The sequence below is a fragment of the Pholcus phalangioides genome, unplaced genomic scaffold, assembly GCF_987345545.1.
Source record: "Pholcus phalangioides strain wild (caught in Gottingen) unplaced genomic scaffold, Ppha-v1.0 ptg000009l_1, whole genome shotgun sequence".
NCBI lineage: Eukaryota > Metazoa > Arthropoda > Arachnida > Araneae > Pholcidae > Pholcus > Pholcus phalangioides.
In genome coordinates, this window is record NW_028301602.1 from 33,118,002 (window position 1) to 33,136,462 (window position 18,461).

General features: G+C 38.5%; 1 protein-coding gene across 1 annotated transcript in view; it reads right to left on the minus strand.

The window, feature by feature from the left end:
* The window catches only part of LOC149082850 (uncharacterized), a 53,510-nt gene that overhangs the window by 17,965 nt on the left and 17,084 nt on the right, over window positions 1-18,461 (minus strand). The window contains exon 2 of the mRNA XM_089236905.1: window positions 3,965-4,282. Within this exon, the coding sequence (XP_089093031.1) occupies window positions 3,965-4,253 (289 nt within the window). The 5' untranslated portion in view covers window positions 4,254-4,282. The remainder of the gene's footprint in view (window positions 1-3,964; window positions 4,283-18,461) is intronic.

An 18,461-nucleotide genomic window follows, 5' to 3' on the forward strand; every position in this document is an offset into this window, starting at 1 on the left:
TTGAAAAGCCAACGACAGACGTGTCTATTTTGCGTGCGAGGTTTTGCAGTTGGGGATGCGGTAGTCAACCCATCAACTCCTACGCAGTAGGTGCACAACCCTACAAGAAAAAAAAAATGGATGTGTGGATATATACGAGAGGGGGGTCCCCGCGACCTCCCTCAGGTGCTACATAGTACATCAACAACGGTGAAAAATAGGATAAAGGAGTTGGGGGTGGTTCAATCTATCGTCCAGGTGGTCTATAAACCCTTAACAGTATCTGCTTAACTTGATTCTTTATTTTCAAAGTTCAACTTTATCTACCCTTCTTGACATGCCTGACCACGCTTTTAACCGCCTAACCAATTTCCCGACACACAATGGGGTCCCAATCCGTCAGGATGCAAATTTACTTATGGACTGATTGAGCTTTTCACTCCTTTTTTTTTCCACTGTCGAGGACCTCCACGAGAGTTCTGGTGGCGGCGAGATATAAAAAAAACGAGTTTTCTGAAAGAATTTTCTATGGTCTTGAACGTGAGGATTAATTCGTGAATTTCTCTCAGGAATAAATTTGAATAGGTCCTTGTGAATGATATACCTATTTTTCACAGGTCCCCCCCCCCCCCATTTCCCAAGATATCCGGTGGTCATCGAGAAAGAATTTATTGTACTGTAGAGTGAATACGATTTCTGACCAACGACGTCTCAATAACTAATCCGAGACGGTTCGAATTCTCATAATAATGTGCATTTCGATCAATACCCCCTTTATGCCGCATTTTACTGGTGAACCATTGTGATCCTAGCGGCATGTTTCCAATTGGAAAAATTATCCAAATAATGTGTAGAACTCCGATACATCATTCATGTTGAAAATTTTTTTTTATAGTTATTAAAATATGGAAATTAACTCTGTTTATATTTACACCCTATCCTCAAAAACTCAATCGGAAAGTTGTTCCCCTGATGCGAACAAAAAATTCCAGTTCTATGTGCAATGTTCGCCGAAATATTTGAATTTTCAAAAACCGGAGAAAAGTTGGGAAAGGGCGGCATAAACTAATGGACGCTTCTTATCCTCGTTTTTTGCTGTTCTTTCCCAACTTTTCTCCGTTGTTTGAATTGAAATATCTCAGTGAATAATCACAATTAGAAATGTGGATTTTTTTTTTTATTTGTACCAATGTTTAGGCACCAATCCGAGTTTTTCAGACGCTTTGGTGAACTGGCACTAGTCAAGTCTCCTGATTATCATAAAAACCTATATTAATTCTAAGTTCAAGCTAAAATTCAGTAAGCCTATCTCATTTTCGAATTGGTGACGCCTTTCAACAGGAACGTAAGCAAGATCGACCTTTAGAAGCAATGCCGTCTTAACGCATGGCCCCAACCCGGGCACGCCTCGGGGGGCCTCATAAAAATGAGAACTGGTTCAAATTTTCGAGAATTTGCCAGGTACAACCTCAGAATAATCACTTTTCCCGGGGGGCCTATGATGATCTTGACGGCCCTGGTTCTACCTAGAACGACGGTAATGGTCCAAATGTCCTCTATAGAGATATTTAACTAATATGATTGCAAAACATGCTAAAATAGTCAGTCTTTTTTGTGCGAACATCAATATTAAAGAAATACGTGTTTTAGCATGGCTTACTCCAGTACCCATTTTTGTACCATTCTTCAGAAGTTTTAATTTTTTTTAAATATCTTTTGAATAAAAAAAATTAATTTTTGATCGTCTTGGGGGGCAGTGCATAGAGGGCTCGTGTCCCCCCCCCCCGCCAGCGCACATCTCTGATCCCAATGCACGTTAGGAACTGGGGAGGCAAAGCTAACGGAGTTTTTTGCTGACCGGGGGGGGGGGGGAGGGGGCGTCTAAAATTGCTAAAAATTTGCTGACGTAGTACTTGAATGTCCTCTAAAACAATATACTTTCATACCTATCGAATACAGTTATTCCCGATAATAATTAAATGATCATGTTATGAAATTCATGAAACAGGCTCCGAAGTCTTTGACAGGTACTTTGTAAACGGAAAGCCCTTTCCAGGACCTGTTACTCATAAATTTAGGGCTTGGGTAAATAAGATTTTTTGAGACTCTTCGTTTATATAACATTCCATTAGTCAGAGGCGTACGCAGGGGTAGAACGGCTCGTCCCCCAAGACAACCAAGAATTAAAAATATTTGTTATTAAAAAATCAAAATATCGAAAGATGTCAATTTTATCATCCGAATGGGCCCCAAAAATTTATGAGCCCCGGAAACACTCCCCGTTTGCTCTTGCGAGAAAGGGCCCTGGTCAACACCCACTAGAAAATAGGATTATCTTGAAAATTCTTTAGTAAGTGTTGCCCTGGTAGCCTCCCGGGCGGGGAAAGATGTCTGACATCTTTTAATCTTTAAATTGATTTTTTATTATACACGTAAGAGTCTATAAAACCAAAAATTATAATAAAAAAATTTTCATTCGATAATTACATTTTTAAAATTAATAACAATTGGATATATAATAGTAATTATTTCCAAAACTTCATTAATATATATATTAATTTTTTTAACACCACTTCTGTATTCGTGTGGACTTAATTTACTCTTACATCAGCAAATACATGTATCTCTGTTCAATTTTGAAACTATCAAATATGAAAATAAACTTTGAAATGAAAAATGAAATTCGTACGTACAATGAAATTCCTGTATTACGTTTTTCAAGGGACCGAAGAAAATTATCGTTATAAGGGGATTTATCTTTATTGATGGAATTCATTCGATTTGACTATCTGCAGCAGTGTTTTTTAAGCTTTTTACAACTACGGACCGGGGAAAATTTTTGAACAATTTGACTGACCTGAGAAAATGGGAGAAATAATTTACAGACCAGTAAAAAATGAATGGAAAAGAAATATATAATTTTTGGACCGGCAATTAATTGTAGATATTGTTGATAATTAATAAAACTTGCAAACAATTGGGAGGGAATAATTGGAGGACCGACAATAAATAAATGGAGGGAAATCCGTAGACCGGCAAAAAATTATAGTGGGAGAAATAATTTGAGGACCGGCAAAAAATGGAAGAAAAAGAGAAATAATTTGCAGACTGATAAAAAAATAAAATTATGGGAGAAATATATAATTTGTAGACTGGCAAATAATTATAAATAATATAATTTAAACTTTCAAATAATTGTGCGAAATAATTTCTGGACAGCAAAAAATAAATGAGAAACAATTTGCAAACCAGAAATAAATATCGTAAAGGAAAGAAATAATATGCTGACTGGCAAAAAATAAATAAATGGCAGAAAAATAATTTACGGATGGGCAAACTAGAAATAGGAAAAATGATTCGCAGATATGCTCATGGCAAAGACAAATAAAAGCCAGCATAAGAGATGGTATAATGTTTAAATATTGAATCAAAAATTTATGTGTAGGCTCCTATACATATTAGGCCGGTATTACGCTATAAAAGTTTGATAAAAGTCCTATTATAAAACTTGAAAAATGCAGCCAATAAAGTCAACGGTTGCATTTTCTAGAATGTAACCAATAACCTTATTGGTTAGATTTTTCAAATTTTATAAAATGGATTTTATCAAACTTTCATAGTGTAATACCGGCCTTAATAAAAATTTTAGTCAAAGAATAAGTCAAAATTTCAGTCAAAGAATAAGTCAAAATTTCAGTCAAAGAATAAGTCAAAATTTCAGTCAAAGAATAAGTCAAAATTTCAGTCAAAGAATAAGTCAAAATTTCTCGCGTATCAGCAGAAAGTTCTCACGGACTGGCACCGGTCCGCAAACCAGTAGCCATCACGCGGTTGCTTAGTTAGCAGTTGAAGAGCATTGATCTACATTATACTGTACTACACGATACGTTACGGGAAATTCTCTACATAAAAGAATAATATCGTTAAATAGAAGACTTTCACTCTATATACCGAAAACATAGGTGCATGAAAAACGATCACTCACCTGGATATCCCAAAGACGGATGACAAGAAATTCTCTCGAAATGTCCTCCATTGGCCATAGGTCCCACCGAATACGGACTAGTCCGGAAGAACGACGACGGCGGCATCCCGCAGCCAGACGGCGGACTGACCATGGACGTAGTTCCTACGTGGCTCGACCCGTAAGGACTGCAAGTGACGGGCTGGTGGCTCTGCAGGGACGACATATCGGACGGCGTTGCACTGTTACCACTGCGAACTGCTGCGTAGGACAGGAAACTGCTTGATCCCGCACCCGTCCTGGGTGACATGTCATCCAAATGCTGCCACACAGTGGATTCTAGGCAAAGATCACAAACGCAACCGTTATCCATTTAATAAAGTAAAATCAATGTAAGAGCAATGCACATTAAACAAGGAGGGACAACACACACACAAACAGGTTACTTTCATACAGTAATTTCTATCCTCTCTTTAGGCTGCCCACACAAGACGTGCGTGTGCGATATCTACTAAACGTTTCTGTCGAAGACTCTTGTTAACAATTATTACGAACCCACCCTCGTATTAGCAGGAGGTCCACTCCCGATTGTCAGTCAATCAGTGGTGGTAAGTAGGCAAAATACAACAAATAATGCTGGTAGAAGGAGTGGTTGCTGCTGCTGTTTTTTTTTACAAGCGATATTCCAATTTCTTTTTTTCCTAGAACAAACGATTCAACTGTGTATGAATCGCTGACTGGAGGGGCAGAGAGGGATACTGGTCCTTCAACAGTATTATAGCAGGTACATCAGGACAGGTACCTGGGAATGAAAACGACTCGAGGTCGAGGGGACAGGAAAACACGAGGGGGTTTCCCCGAATGTGGTCATTGTCAATTTTAACACTTCTACAAAGGGGCGAAAGAAAACAGCGGTCTCCAGAAAACAGATCCACCACTTTTGTGGGTTCATTCCCGGATGTGACTATCTTCCTGTTTAAATTTTTTTTTCTTGTCCACCCTCTTGTGAACAACGGTGGAGCCATTGTTCTGCGTGAATGTGAATTCGAGATTTCGATGTCCACTGATAAGCAAGTCAGTGTACTTTTTTTGGAGACTGAAAATACCCCCCCATTGAAAATGGCGCAAACTCATCATGACCTATTATTAGTGCTATTCGAAGATGGACAAATAGTTTCAACTGTTTTTTTAGGAATGGGCGATTGATCCTATTCAAGCGGTAACGTATCGATGGCCCTTAATCCGGTAGGAGATCTGAGTTGGAGAATAGATTTAGCTGGAGAGTATTTATTTCAAAAAGGTGTAAAAAGCAGTGATAAGCAAACTTTTTTTATGAACGGGTCAAAAAAAAATTTTTGGCGTGCCGGTATTCGGACACTGATTCATAATTGGAATTTTTATACTTAGACATAAGTGGTGGGATGCGTTGTATACTCTGGAGCAGGACCGTAACTAGAGGGGGAACTGCTCGGGACGGCTAAATTTAGGGGGCGGCAATTATAGGTGGGAATAAAGAAAATCGTTGCAAAATTAACGAATTTTAAAGTTATGAGGGCAACAAAAAAATGTTTGTCCCGGGCGGCAAAAATCCTAGTTACGGCCCTGCTCTGAAGATTGCTACAGGTTCCATTGAAAATGAGAGAATGATTTATCCTTTACAACTGTGAAAATGCAAATAAGTCTATTTTAATAACTTTATGCATATTTACACCATGTGTTCGATTTAAAAACTTTAGCATATGCAAAAAAATGGAAGTTTATATTTAAATTCTCACCACTATGTTTCCCGTATGGAAAAAAAAGATCACCCTCCTTAAATGAATTATTTTTAAAACACTGAAATTGAAAAAAATATCCTATAGGCCTATTATTTTTTCATCTCCGGTGGGCCGTAATTTGCCCATCACTAGTGTAAATGAATATGTTTATTAATTCATTGATTATTTGGTAGAAAATTTTAATTACAGTCAAACTTGGTTGCAACGAAGATTCCACGATATTTTGTCGAAAAATATTTCTCTTTTTTTGATGCAAAATATAATCCGATGCAATCACATAATGCCAATTAATAAAGTTTTGATTTTATCATGAAGAATAGTGATCATATTTGATCGATAAAAATACGGGAAATTGAGAGCATAAATACGGGACAGCGCCAATTGTCGCCAAAAACATTGCGAATTGTCGGCGAAATTGTCGCAATTATGTATTAGTAACGCTTAGCGAGAAATGCACTTCTGAAGCAAGTCTGCAGTAGTTGAAATGTATTTCGCAGAAAATATGCGAGATGAATATTTATGCTGCATTCGTATTCATTATCATAATGTCGTGTTTCTCAAAGAGCGCGTCGTGGCTCCTAGGGGACGTCGCGCTGAGCTGGAGATACTGAATTGTGTGCCTATTTATGCTTTGAAGTGGTTCTTTTATAAGGTAAAATATCCACTAACCTATTCTGGGAGCTACAGATGAACCATTAATATAGCAAAGGAGCAGTGGGTGACAGAAATTTGTGAACCACTGTCATAACCTAATCTATGAATTATGCAAATTACCTATACTCCCGATTCTAGCAAAGATTCAGGACCGTCATTTAGGGGGGGTCCTGGCTTTCGAAAATACACTAAAAATGGTATATATATATATATATACACACATACATACACTGAGTACATGTGCTTTGCCCCCCCCGGAAAAAGTTGAAATGATGGCCCTGAAAAGATTAACATTAAGCAATGTAAGCTTCTATGAAGAAACAGGGCATTCTTTTTTCGGAAAAAAAGTCGGGAAAGGCAATATTCCTGATAAATAACTAATCCCAGAGCGGGGATTGATGTCTACTAACACCATAGACATAAGATTACATTATATTGGCTATATTGTATATCTACGACTAACGCTATCAAATTCCCTGGATAGAACATGCTGACCTATTGGGAATACGTGAAGATCACACGTTATATTAAATATATATACATTTATATATGGAATGTCTTGTATACGGATCATGTCAATAAGCAAGTGGGAGTGTCAAAAATGCAATAAATATTTTTTTTCCCGGGATATGTATCAATAGAACGTGATTTTGATTTTCAACGATTTTGTTCGTCGAAATTCCAACGTTGGAAATACGAACGATTGGCGTATTTCCAACTAGAAAAGTATGCAGATACGTCAGATACGTCATTCATTCCGCAAGGGGCTGTATGTATAGTTATTAAAATTAAAGTGTTAACCTTTTGTACGGACGCCCTATTCTCACAAACCAAATTAGACAGTTGTAACGTCTCTCGTTATGCCAAAAAAAAAAAAAAATCCATGTTTCTGAGTGCAATTTTCACTCAGATATTCGATTTTAACTAACGGAGGAAAGTTGGGAAAAAACAGGATAAATGGAGTTAAACAGGATTTCACCAGTAAAAATGCGGTGTGCGCTGGTCCAGATCGCAAATAAGATCAAATTTGAATCTTTTCATCTGGGATTATTTTATCTGCACTGGATTTTGAGCAGTTTGTAAGCACAGGTTCGTTGAAAAAATAAAATGAATTGGTACCATGGGTTGAGCCGTGACTACAGGAAGAAGATATGGTCATAGTCATTAGAACCTAGGGACTGAGCCCCCTAAGGGCTATTTGAGCTCGCCCCCAATAATTTCTGAAAAAACAATGCAATGCACCCTCCTTCTCCTGCGTACGCGCTCGAGTCCCGTATGTACGGGATGACCAGCGACAATCAGCACCCCCCGTGTTCTCTTCATGATGGTGACTCTAGATAGAGTTTATCACCCTTTCCCCCCCCCCCCGTTTATTGGCATAAAATACAATTAAACCTTGTTATGCCAAAATCAGTGGCGTCGGAGCCCCTCGGTGCTCGAGCACCCACGATAATTTGTGGCATGGGGTTTAAGCACCCCCAAAATTGATTCAGAAATCGAAATATTCTACACAAAGCTCAAGACGAGCGCCGAGAGGTTCCATACTGTTCGGATGCCCCTGGCCAAAATATCCACTTCGAGGTACCTAAAGTGGAAACTAGGGAAGTGCGAGAGGTTTCTGGTGCTCAAGGCGCTGGACAAGTGAAAACACAAATAATTTCCTTTTTCGCTCCCGAAAAATTACAGGGGGGGGGGGGGGAACCAAACTGCACACTTGACCCGTGTGGTAGATCCACCATCCCATTCTTGTTTCTAGTATTACAACTCCACGCCGTGTCTGTCCTCTCAAGTTTTCTCGACATTCTTGTTGTCAAAGTATGGCTCAGAGAGAAAAGCGTGACAGCACGTGGTAAAGTGTAAATTTTATTATTTTAAAATTGTAAAAAAAATTGTGTCTACACAAAAGCTTAGGCTACCCCCCCCCCCCCTACAGCCTGCCGATCAGGTGCACCACACCCCCTTGCACCCTCGCTTAGGTCACCCCTGCTCTCAGGGCCGTCATTTCAACTTTTTTCCGGGGGGGGGGGAGCAAAGATACGTACTCAATGTGTGTGTGTGTATATATATATATCATTTTTAGTGTATTTTCAAAAGCCAGGCCTGCCCTGCTCTCGATTCAACCCTCCCCCCTCCCCACACACACCCGTTCGAAAAGCGAAAAGCCCGTATCACAAAGGTAATAAACATCTAAGAGAGTGCGGGGCCCCTTCATTGATATTTTAAAACATGTCACGGGCCACTTAATTCCGTGATATGGAACAACGCCGTAGGCTACTTAAGTGGTCTGTTAATATCGAGGGTCTCTTAAATGAGTTGGAACTGTTCCGCGGGTCACTTAATCGATCTGGAAATGTGCCGCTTTCGAAATTTTTACAAAATTAGGTTTGAGGCTGCGCGTCGCATCAAATGATTCCGAGAGGCACACAGTATGTATGCCATACCGAAGTTTCACCAAAAACTTGTGACCAATTAATATGTTGTGTGACAGTTATTATGAATGATCGCTTCTCGGCGTTTTGGCTAAGATCAAAGTGTAGTTATTATGAATGCTTGTACCTTTTCCCACGCTCATGCTCAACGACAATTCCTAGAAAATACAGATACACTAACTCATACTGTAGTTGAACACTTTTAGATGGAGATCAAAGCTGCATTAAGAGACCCAGTGATGGTAACCTCGTCACGCAAAATTTCCCTCGAAAAAATTTCCCTTTCGAATAAATTTCCCCACACATTCCGAAGATTGCGATGCCATCCATCGGTGGAAATATGCAGTCAAGTATTTTACACAAGAAAATCATTTTGTTTGTGTGTGTGTGTGTTTTGCATTTATATATTTTTTTCAATAAAAATTCTTTTGTTTCATGAATTCTCAAAATTTCCCACAAACGCCAAGAAATTTTCCACGTGGACCAATTTTGGCCAATTTTTCCCACGAATATGGGAAATTTCCCACTAGTTACCATCACTGAAGAGACATTTCAAGCGACTTTGGACGGAGATAGACTTAAAAGTCTGGGGAGGGCGGGCATGATGTCAATTCATGGACACACACACATTAGATCAGTGGACTCCACCTTTGACACTGGGGCGTATTTCCTCCTCCCCCATGCCCCCCGTATCTCCGCCCATGACTTGCAGAACGCGATAACGCGTCTCTTTATTATGAATTTTCTAGGAAAACGAACCGCGTGCCAAGTCCTTCTCCACGGGAGTTTCGGGAATATCCCGCTCGCGTAATCACGAGCAATTTTGTGAGAGAAGTGGTAATAGTATCCTTTGATAGCTATACGCGGTTTAAGTGGGTGGGTGGGGCGGACGACCCGAACTTACGATAGTAGAAGTGAAACAATACACATACACCAAATATATTTTTTGTAGTAAATAAGGTATCTGGGTGTTAAGAAAGGCCAACACCCCCTAAAGAAGAGGGGGTGTTGGAAAGGCTGAGGGGAACCACGATTTGTCCACTTTGTGATTATTGAGGGGGTGGAACACAAATGTAAAAAAAGGAACTTTATGACACTGAGCTTCAGGGCCGGAAATATGGGGGGGGGGGGCAACTACTGTACACTGATATACTGCCCCAGTCGGCAAATATTTCCATCAGTAATAACATGTATTAAACATCAGTTTTTTCCCGTAGGCAGTATTTAGTAAATTTGGGAAGGCGACCCACCCTTTAAGCTACAAATGCCAAACTTGTGGTGGCCCTCGGGGATATCTGATGAACCCTAATTCTGGTGGAAATGAATACTAAGGCGGCTCAGATCACTTAAGTGACCCGTGGTGCAATTCCAGAGTATTCAAGTGCCACGTGACACATTTTCAGATCACTTGAGTGATGACCTACGGCACAGTTCCAGAACACTTAAGTTGTCTGTGGCACATTTAGAGATCTCTCATGTGGAATGTGGCCCAGTTTTGGTGCATTTAAGTGGCCCGCAGTGCAGTTCTCCATCAATCAAATCACCCGCGGGACATTCTCATTTTATTTAAGTGATCAACGACATAATTACAGATCATTTGAGTGACGCGCGACACAGTTTCAGAGCACTTTAAGCGGCCCGCTACACATTTCTAGAACACTTTAAGCGGCCCGCTACACATTTCTAGAACACTTTAAGCGGCCCGGACACATTTCCAGCTCGAAGGATCAGCGGGACATTAGAGATCGCAAAAGTGGTTCTATAGAAGACTTATCAATAGGAATAATGTTAGTTCACGTGCCCACAAACTTCTTCAACGCACACCAACTCCGGTCATATATCGCCATACAGCAATTTCCAACCAGTGGAGTTGGGTGGGGGAAATGAAGGCTCCATCCATCGGTGGTCGCCCTAGGTTGGGTAGGTAAAGAACTTGCTTCTGATGTTCTATGCCCGGATTCGAACCCATGAACCTTGATGGTAACCTTCATAGTGGAAGACGAGCATCTTTACCACTGCGCCCACAAACTAGCGAAACGTTCTCGTTTTTTGGTATACCCAGTAAAATGTCATTAAGAATATCTCATTTTTATAAAGGGTGGTTGATGACGTAAACATTATTCTCACCCCCACCCATCATAAGTTACTAAACCCGAAACCCCCATCGACGCTGACGTAATACTTGAATGACCCCTATAGATATTTTAGGGTAGGGGGGTGATTAAGAACATAAACGTGCATACAAATGGAGCGAATTTTCAAGTATTGTAAGGATTTCAAGGTTTTAAAGAGAGAATTTCTCAACGTTTTCCCAAAATCACACCTGATAAGATTACACTGCTGAACACCGTTTTGGTTCCCCAAGATATTTCATTGATTACAGGGTGCTGATTGCGAATCTGGCATTAGTTTTGTCATATTTGCTCTCGTTTTTGGGGTGAAGTGAAAATTTAAATTTCAATACTAATACATAAGCAGCATACAAATCACACTGTTGAGAGTAGGCCTATGCAATTATCTCAAAAAATAAAGTCGATTCGGCAAAACCAACACCAGTTTTAAAATCAGCAGCCCCAATATACAATGAACCCATTACAATTTCCTTGGAAACTTTTTTGTAGTATTATTACAGTCGAATCCCGTTTTGACGAATACCGTTATAGCGAAAATCTCGTTTTAACGAACACTTTTCTAATCCTCCAGATAAGTTTACATAGGAATAAAATGCAAAAACCTGGGATTCCTTTATAACGAAAAATCGTTATAACGAAGTGATTTCTCCGGTCTCTTGGAGTTCGTTATAGCGGGATTCGACTCTACAACACTAAATAATCTGCAGACGCTGCAATGTTTTAAGATCGCATTATGACATCAATTAGACAATTTTAGAGTGATTTTTGAGCGGAACATCGCATTATTATATTGTATTTGAGTTCGCACCAAAAGTAAAAAATACCCACTAATTAAAGTATTTGATTCGTTCGTAAATTAGGTTATTTAAAAACTTACAACATATATTCACACACTTAAAATACAAGTTTGCAACTTCAGATTACTTGCGTCGTAAGAGTGTAAATGATAAAATATTAAAGTAATAGAGATGTATTATTTTTACCTATTCTATCGATAAGCGTAGGTCCCGGATCCCGGAGAAGAGCCATCAGGCTGGGATTTTCGGCCTGCTTATAGGCCTTAATGAATTAAAAAATAACAATGTCGAGATCCGTTGGCCTACACTAAAACCCTGTTCCTCTGTTTTGTAGGGGCTGTGACATATACATAAATATATGTTACGTTAAATAGTATTGATCATCAATTTAAGACGCGAGACTGAATAGATATGTTTTCTTGTTGAATATCTAATTGGAGTTGAGAAAAATGTCCCCCCCCCCCCCCAGTTGCGGTCACGTGCGCGGCCGAAATGCTTCCAAGCACACTGAAGAAATTCGCTACACGTATCGTACTTTTATCGGAAAAAAGTCTCAGGTGGACGGAAGCGCCGCAGTGAGCGAATAAACATTGGAATGCACAGGTTGTCCGATGAATTCGTAAATAGTTAAAAAATTCATAAAAATTGGTAAATGGCGAAAATTTATTCTCAAGAAAGGGAATCTTTTTTTCTGTGTGTGCGCAGAAAAAGTTATTTCAAATTTTTGTCAGAATACAGTGCTACGGAAAAGCAGATATCAGAATTCCTTCGCAGAATCTCTTCTGTTTCCAAAACGTATGCAAAGCTTTAGCCGACGATTCGTGGCTGAGATAAAACAACTTCTCCAATAGTGTCAACAATGTCCACGAATGTCAACATCACAATGAAAACCTTATGTAAGCGCCATTAACAGGAAAATTCAGACATGAACTGTTGATTGTATACCCTGCATTTTATAGGACTCTGATTTGCTTATTTCCAGTGACTTGCTTTCGTACAGCGCCCTCTATCGACAAAAAATTGTAACTATTTTTTCTGTACAAAAAATACCCTTAGTGATGCAATTGAACTTAGTTACTTCGAAGTACAGAGCCACTAAAAAATGTTGAATTATTCAATTAACTTTTCCTGGATTAGTAAAATGACTACAAACTGCAACTTATGTGGTGATATTGGCAACTTTACAGGCCCGTCGGGGGTCTGGCTTTTGAAGAAACACTAAAAATGATATATATATATATATATATATATATATATATATATATATATATATATATATATATATAATTATAAATACATTGAGTACATGTTCTTTGCCCCCCACCCCGGAAAAAGTTGTAATGACGGCGCTACAACTTTATGAAATACTGCTATAGATCAAGGTATGTCGCATTCAGAATCTGAATCTTTTGTCGTCCTCATAAGAATGGAAAGTATCGGAAAGTTGAGATTTTGTAATACGTTGATGAAAGTGTACTGTCTTGAGAGCATAAGAACAAAATTTGGAAGACAGTTTCGTAACGGGTGATCATGAACTTTTTCCGTAAATCAGGCTTTGAACATGGTCAAAAAATTCTGTAGTGATGCTGATTCCAGAACAGGAATCAACAGCTGAGATAAATTATACATACAGTCGAACTTGGTTGATTCGGAGCCCAAAAACACTGGGAAAAAGTTGGAATTACCCAATTCATTTATCTCGAATCCGTAAAATGACTAAAAATTGCAACTTAATCATCGTTATTCACGCAGGATAATAATTATCAGTTATTAAAATTTGACCATCAGTTACGAAACGTTCTCAAATTTTAAAAAAAAAATCGATAATTATAATAATTTATCTTAGCTGCTACACCATTCCGCTGTTCTGGAATCGGCATCACTGCAGAATTTCTTTTCCATGCTCAAAACCTCAACAACGGAAACAGGTCACGATAATCAGTTACGAAACTGTTTTCCAAATTTGGCTCATCAAGGAAATATATTTTAATTGACGTATTATGCAACTGATATATTCTGATACTTTCCATACTCTTAATGACCGCAAAAAGTTTCAGATTCTGAATGGAACACCTTGATCCATAGGTTGAACAACGTGATTCGTATATCAAGTCGTCCGCATTCTCGATGCATTCCAGCTGAACAATATTAAAATGGGCATTAAATTATGGGGAAAAAAGCCCTCTAAAGCAGCGGTTCCCAAACTTTTTTGACCCACGGAGCCCTTTCCGGTATGCAATTTCTATGGCGGAGCCCACATTGTGTATTGTGTATTTTGATCATTCTCAAAGCTCTCCCACTTCAACTTGCCAGCTTCTTCCTCTTCTTTCTTGCCCACAAGTCTTTTCCACATTTCTTTCAGAATCTCAGGCTGCGGTCTCCGGCCCTTACGTGCCACTGGGCGCACGTGCAATTTTTCTCCCTAGTCATTGGATTCAGTCACCCATTTCTGTCAAATGGCTTGTATGTTGCATTGGTTGATGGCTGTCTTCCTGGGGAGAACGACGCGAGTAATTCGAAACTTGCGGGCACGGGGCAAGGGGAGCCACCACTATAAATCTTTGCTAACTTTTCCGACACAACTCTGCCTCTTTTGAGGGAACGGAAGTAAGGTGCTTTGCATCAGTCCGGGGTTGTGAGCGGTTCTATCTATCTATCTATGGCGGAGCCCCGGACACCTATTTTGTATTCATTCATCAATGTTTCTGACTTATTATTCAAAAATATTAATAACTAGCTATAATACCCGGCGTTGCCCGGGTTTTCTTCAATGGGGCTGTTAGAAACACGTGATATCTCCCTCTTTCTTTGAGGGACATGCAAACCATGTCTAAGTTAACCAATATGGCGACGTCCTGCGCGACTCATGAAATAAACAAATCTAAATTTAAAGAAACGTAGAAATGAATAGTCCCCCCCCCCTTTTTTTTTATGGGTGTTAGGTATTTTGATTCCCTCCCCCCCCTGAACTTCAAGTTATCTATTTCTGCCTGTTTCAGCTTCCAAAAATGCTTAATTAAAGCTGTGGAATTTTTTCGATGCACTTTACGGGGCCCATAACTAATTTTAAAAACATCCTAAACTATATGAATTTATGCAAATAAATATCAAAAGACAATACGGAGACATTAATTTTCATGCTTGAGTAATTTGTAAATAAAAAGTTGAAATCAATGTTATTGCATGAATATCGAACTCGAAAGTAGGTCTGGCTAATCACTTCATATTTAATCTCCTGGGCTCCGTATATCTCTAAGCGAACTCAATATTTCAAAAATCGAGGATAAAATGCAACTTTTAAAATTATTGATGGGGTGGAAAACCCCACCAAATTTCCGCATTTCTACAGTAAAATCGGCAATTTTAACACAGATTTCTATGGGAATCATCCTTGGCCTGACCCTCAAACTAATGCTGATGATGATTATGACGTCTATTCAAAAAGCCTCATTACTGAGAGTATATTGAAAATGTGGCAAACCATTATAAAGGCATAAACTATTATACATATACTAACAGGATTAAAGAAGTGACAAACCGTTGTAAAGGCATATACACGTCTGATTGTTGCCGGACAGTTTTTTGCCCGTTTGGGGCATTTGCCCTGGGCTGACGAAATTTTAAAGTAGCCTATCGTTCAAGTCGGGTCCCATTTGGTATATATGCAAAATTTGGTGACGATAGATCTAAAATTGTAGATTTGTATAGAGAACATACACACAGAAAATCCATTTTATATATATAGATTTTTTTTTTCATTTTTTTTATTTTATTTTTTCAAAAATATTAATAATTATTTTTTTCAAATTTACTGGGTTTTTTATTTTTCTCGAGGGGCCGCGGAGCCCCTGGAAGTTCACACGGAGCACCGGTTGATAGATAGATAGATAGAACCCATGAAGACAGCCATCAACCAATGCAACATACAAGTCATTTGACAAAAATGGGTAACTGAATTCAATGACTAGGGAGAAAAATTGCACGTGCGTCCAGTGGCACATAAGAGAAGGAGACCACAGTCTGGGATTCCGAAAGAAATGTGGAAAAGACTTGTGGGCAAGAAAGAAGAAGAAGAAGCTGGCATGTTGAAGTGGGAGAGCTTTTAGAATGGTCAAAATACACAATATATACAAATTACATATATACAGCTCCTCGACTGTGACGGGAAACGAAGAAACAAAGCCTCCATCCACAGTGCTGAGCAGTTTTGTTTGCCTGTCCTAACTGTTCCAATAAATGCAATGCAAAAAAGCAAATTGAATTCATCAAACGCCTTCAGCACCGGCTTCACATTTCTTAACACGTTGCTCAGCGGACAGAATGTTAGCATGGCAGTTCAAACCGGAAGTCAAGATTTAAAAAAACAGCCTCCATAGTGTGCCAAAATTACGTCTGAATTATATTTCCAAGCTTTTATTTGTGTTTAAAGATTTTCTGTATAACAACTTCAAACTACCCAAAACATTCGAATTAAAAGCTAAATTTTTACACTAAATTATATAGAAAACTGGGAGTTCGTAAAAGTTCGAATTAACAGAGTTCCGCTGTAATAATAAAATATATTTACGGTAATAATAATATATACGGTATTCGAATGAATTATTTCCCATAATTCAGCCGGCATTCGAACCGTTTAAGAGAAGAATAAGCCTCGGAGATAAGCCGAATTGTTAATATGCTTATTTACAAGTGTTAAAACACATCTTTTATTTATTACTGCCCATCAAATGTCCAAGTATATTGCAGAGAAAAGAAAGAAATATGCGCGTTGCTCTTCATAACCGAGCACCAGAGCACGTAATTTTAATGTCCAGTTGTCGCAGAAAAACAGCAGCTATATCCCAAAATACCCCTTCACACACACACACACACACACACACAAAAGAATGAAAAATATATGAAACAGGTTTTTTCCAAGTACCAACAATTGACTATAAATCCTCCATCACGTCATGGACATCACAGTATGGAAGGCTTTCTCCGAAGCACGAGTAATATCTTTTAAGTATCTCGCTTGTGGTAACAGAGAGTTTTAAAAAACAAGGAAGGTAAAAAGAGTTTTGCTTTGCTTTTTGTAGAAGCGGTTATAAGGACATAGAATAACGACCCTTAAGGTTTGAAGGTATATTAAATACAACCAGTGATGGGCGAAGTGAAAAAAGAAAAATGAAAGAGCATTAAGAAAAAGAAAAATGAAAAAGCAACAGCGAAAAAATAACAATATAACAGCACTGATGTTGCTCATAACCGGGGTCGTTAGGCGGCTTCTAGATGAACATCACGCAACATGATGATGAGAAGCACAGCTTCATCTTCTTCATTAAAGGGCGACATGAACTTGACCAAAAGGGTGAGAGAGAGAGAGAGAGGATGAGGAATGGATACATTTCAGCACAATGAAACGTGTTATAAAAAGGAAGGTTGGGTGAAGAAGCTGTCTCCTTGATAAGATATTTTAGAAATGGATTGATGACTTCCGGAGAAAAAAAAGAGATGAAGGATCTTTTTTTAAAAATAACGTATGAGACTTGTTGGAGAGTGAGTCCGAGAATGCTTATAACGTCTATGGAAACGCGAGGACCTTGGATATAAAGGCAATTTTTTTTGTCGGTTTTGCTTCCATTTCTATAACGTTTTGCCAAAAAATATCGGGAATTCAAGATCTGCACATTGAGGCAATTTTTCTCTGCTGCTCTATTCATACTCAAGCGTTCAAAAAAAAAAAAAAAAAAAGATTCATTACATGTTTGACTTGATCTGTCTTTTAAACGAGCATGAATCCGGGTTATTGCTATGAACAGTTTACTATCGATTGAGTTGTGCCGGAAGTGTAAGTGTGTGTACCTAATATTCTGAGTGCCTATATAGTGGTGTGTGTGTGTGTGAATTGTTTGTGCTGCCATCTATATTTCAATTTGTGAGTGAAGTGTAGCGATAGTCCCAACTCGATCATTGAGTTGAGTACACAAGACACATTCCCGTATATATATATTTGAATCTTTCCCACTTTTTTTTCCTATAAAAATGTCCCGTTTTTTTAAGGAAGCGTATTATTTAAGGCATAATTTTTACTACAATTGGAGATAAAGGTAATTTTTATTATTAACAAATATGTCTATAGTTACTTAATTAATTTGAGGAACTTTTTGTGATATGCTACTAATCATTCGAGGGTGCACATGCTGTTTCGGAATGGATTGGAGTTCGTATTTTATTTGGTGCGCCAGGGCCAGCAAGGTTATGGGCCAAAACAATGAATAAGCGGTATAATGACATGCGGTAGAATTTGCATTATCCAGATTGCACAATGAGAAGGTTCACCACATTACAATACCCTGCACCCTCGAATGGTTGATTGCATTTAAGCAGCAAATCCATGATATTTGCTTTTAGTGAAGTGCTGTTGTGCACGCTCTGAAAACCCTCTCTACCGCCTTTTTGCTATTGCGATTCGACCGCACATTCTATGATTAAAATTGCTTGTTTAGGAGTGTTAAAGTTTGTCCCATGAATTTAGAAACACAGCGTGTTTCTAAATTCATGTTCAGTTACGTTATATTATACGTCAAATGTATACTATATAAAATAGTAATATCAATATAAAATTTCAAATACAATTTTTTAAACATAGTAGGCTACTGTACCATATTGATACAGTACGTTGCATTAATCCAAATTTTAGGAAAATATATGTTTCAAGCTCTTATCTTTTTTAAATTCGAGTATGC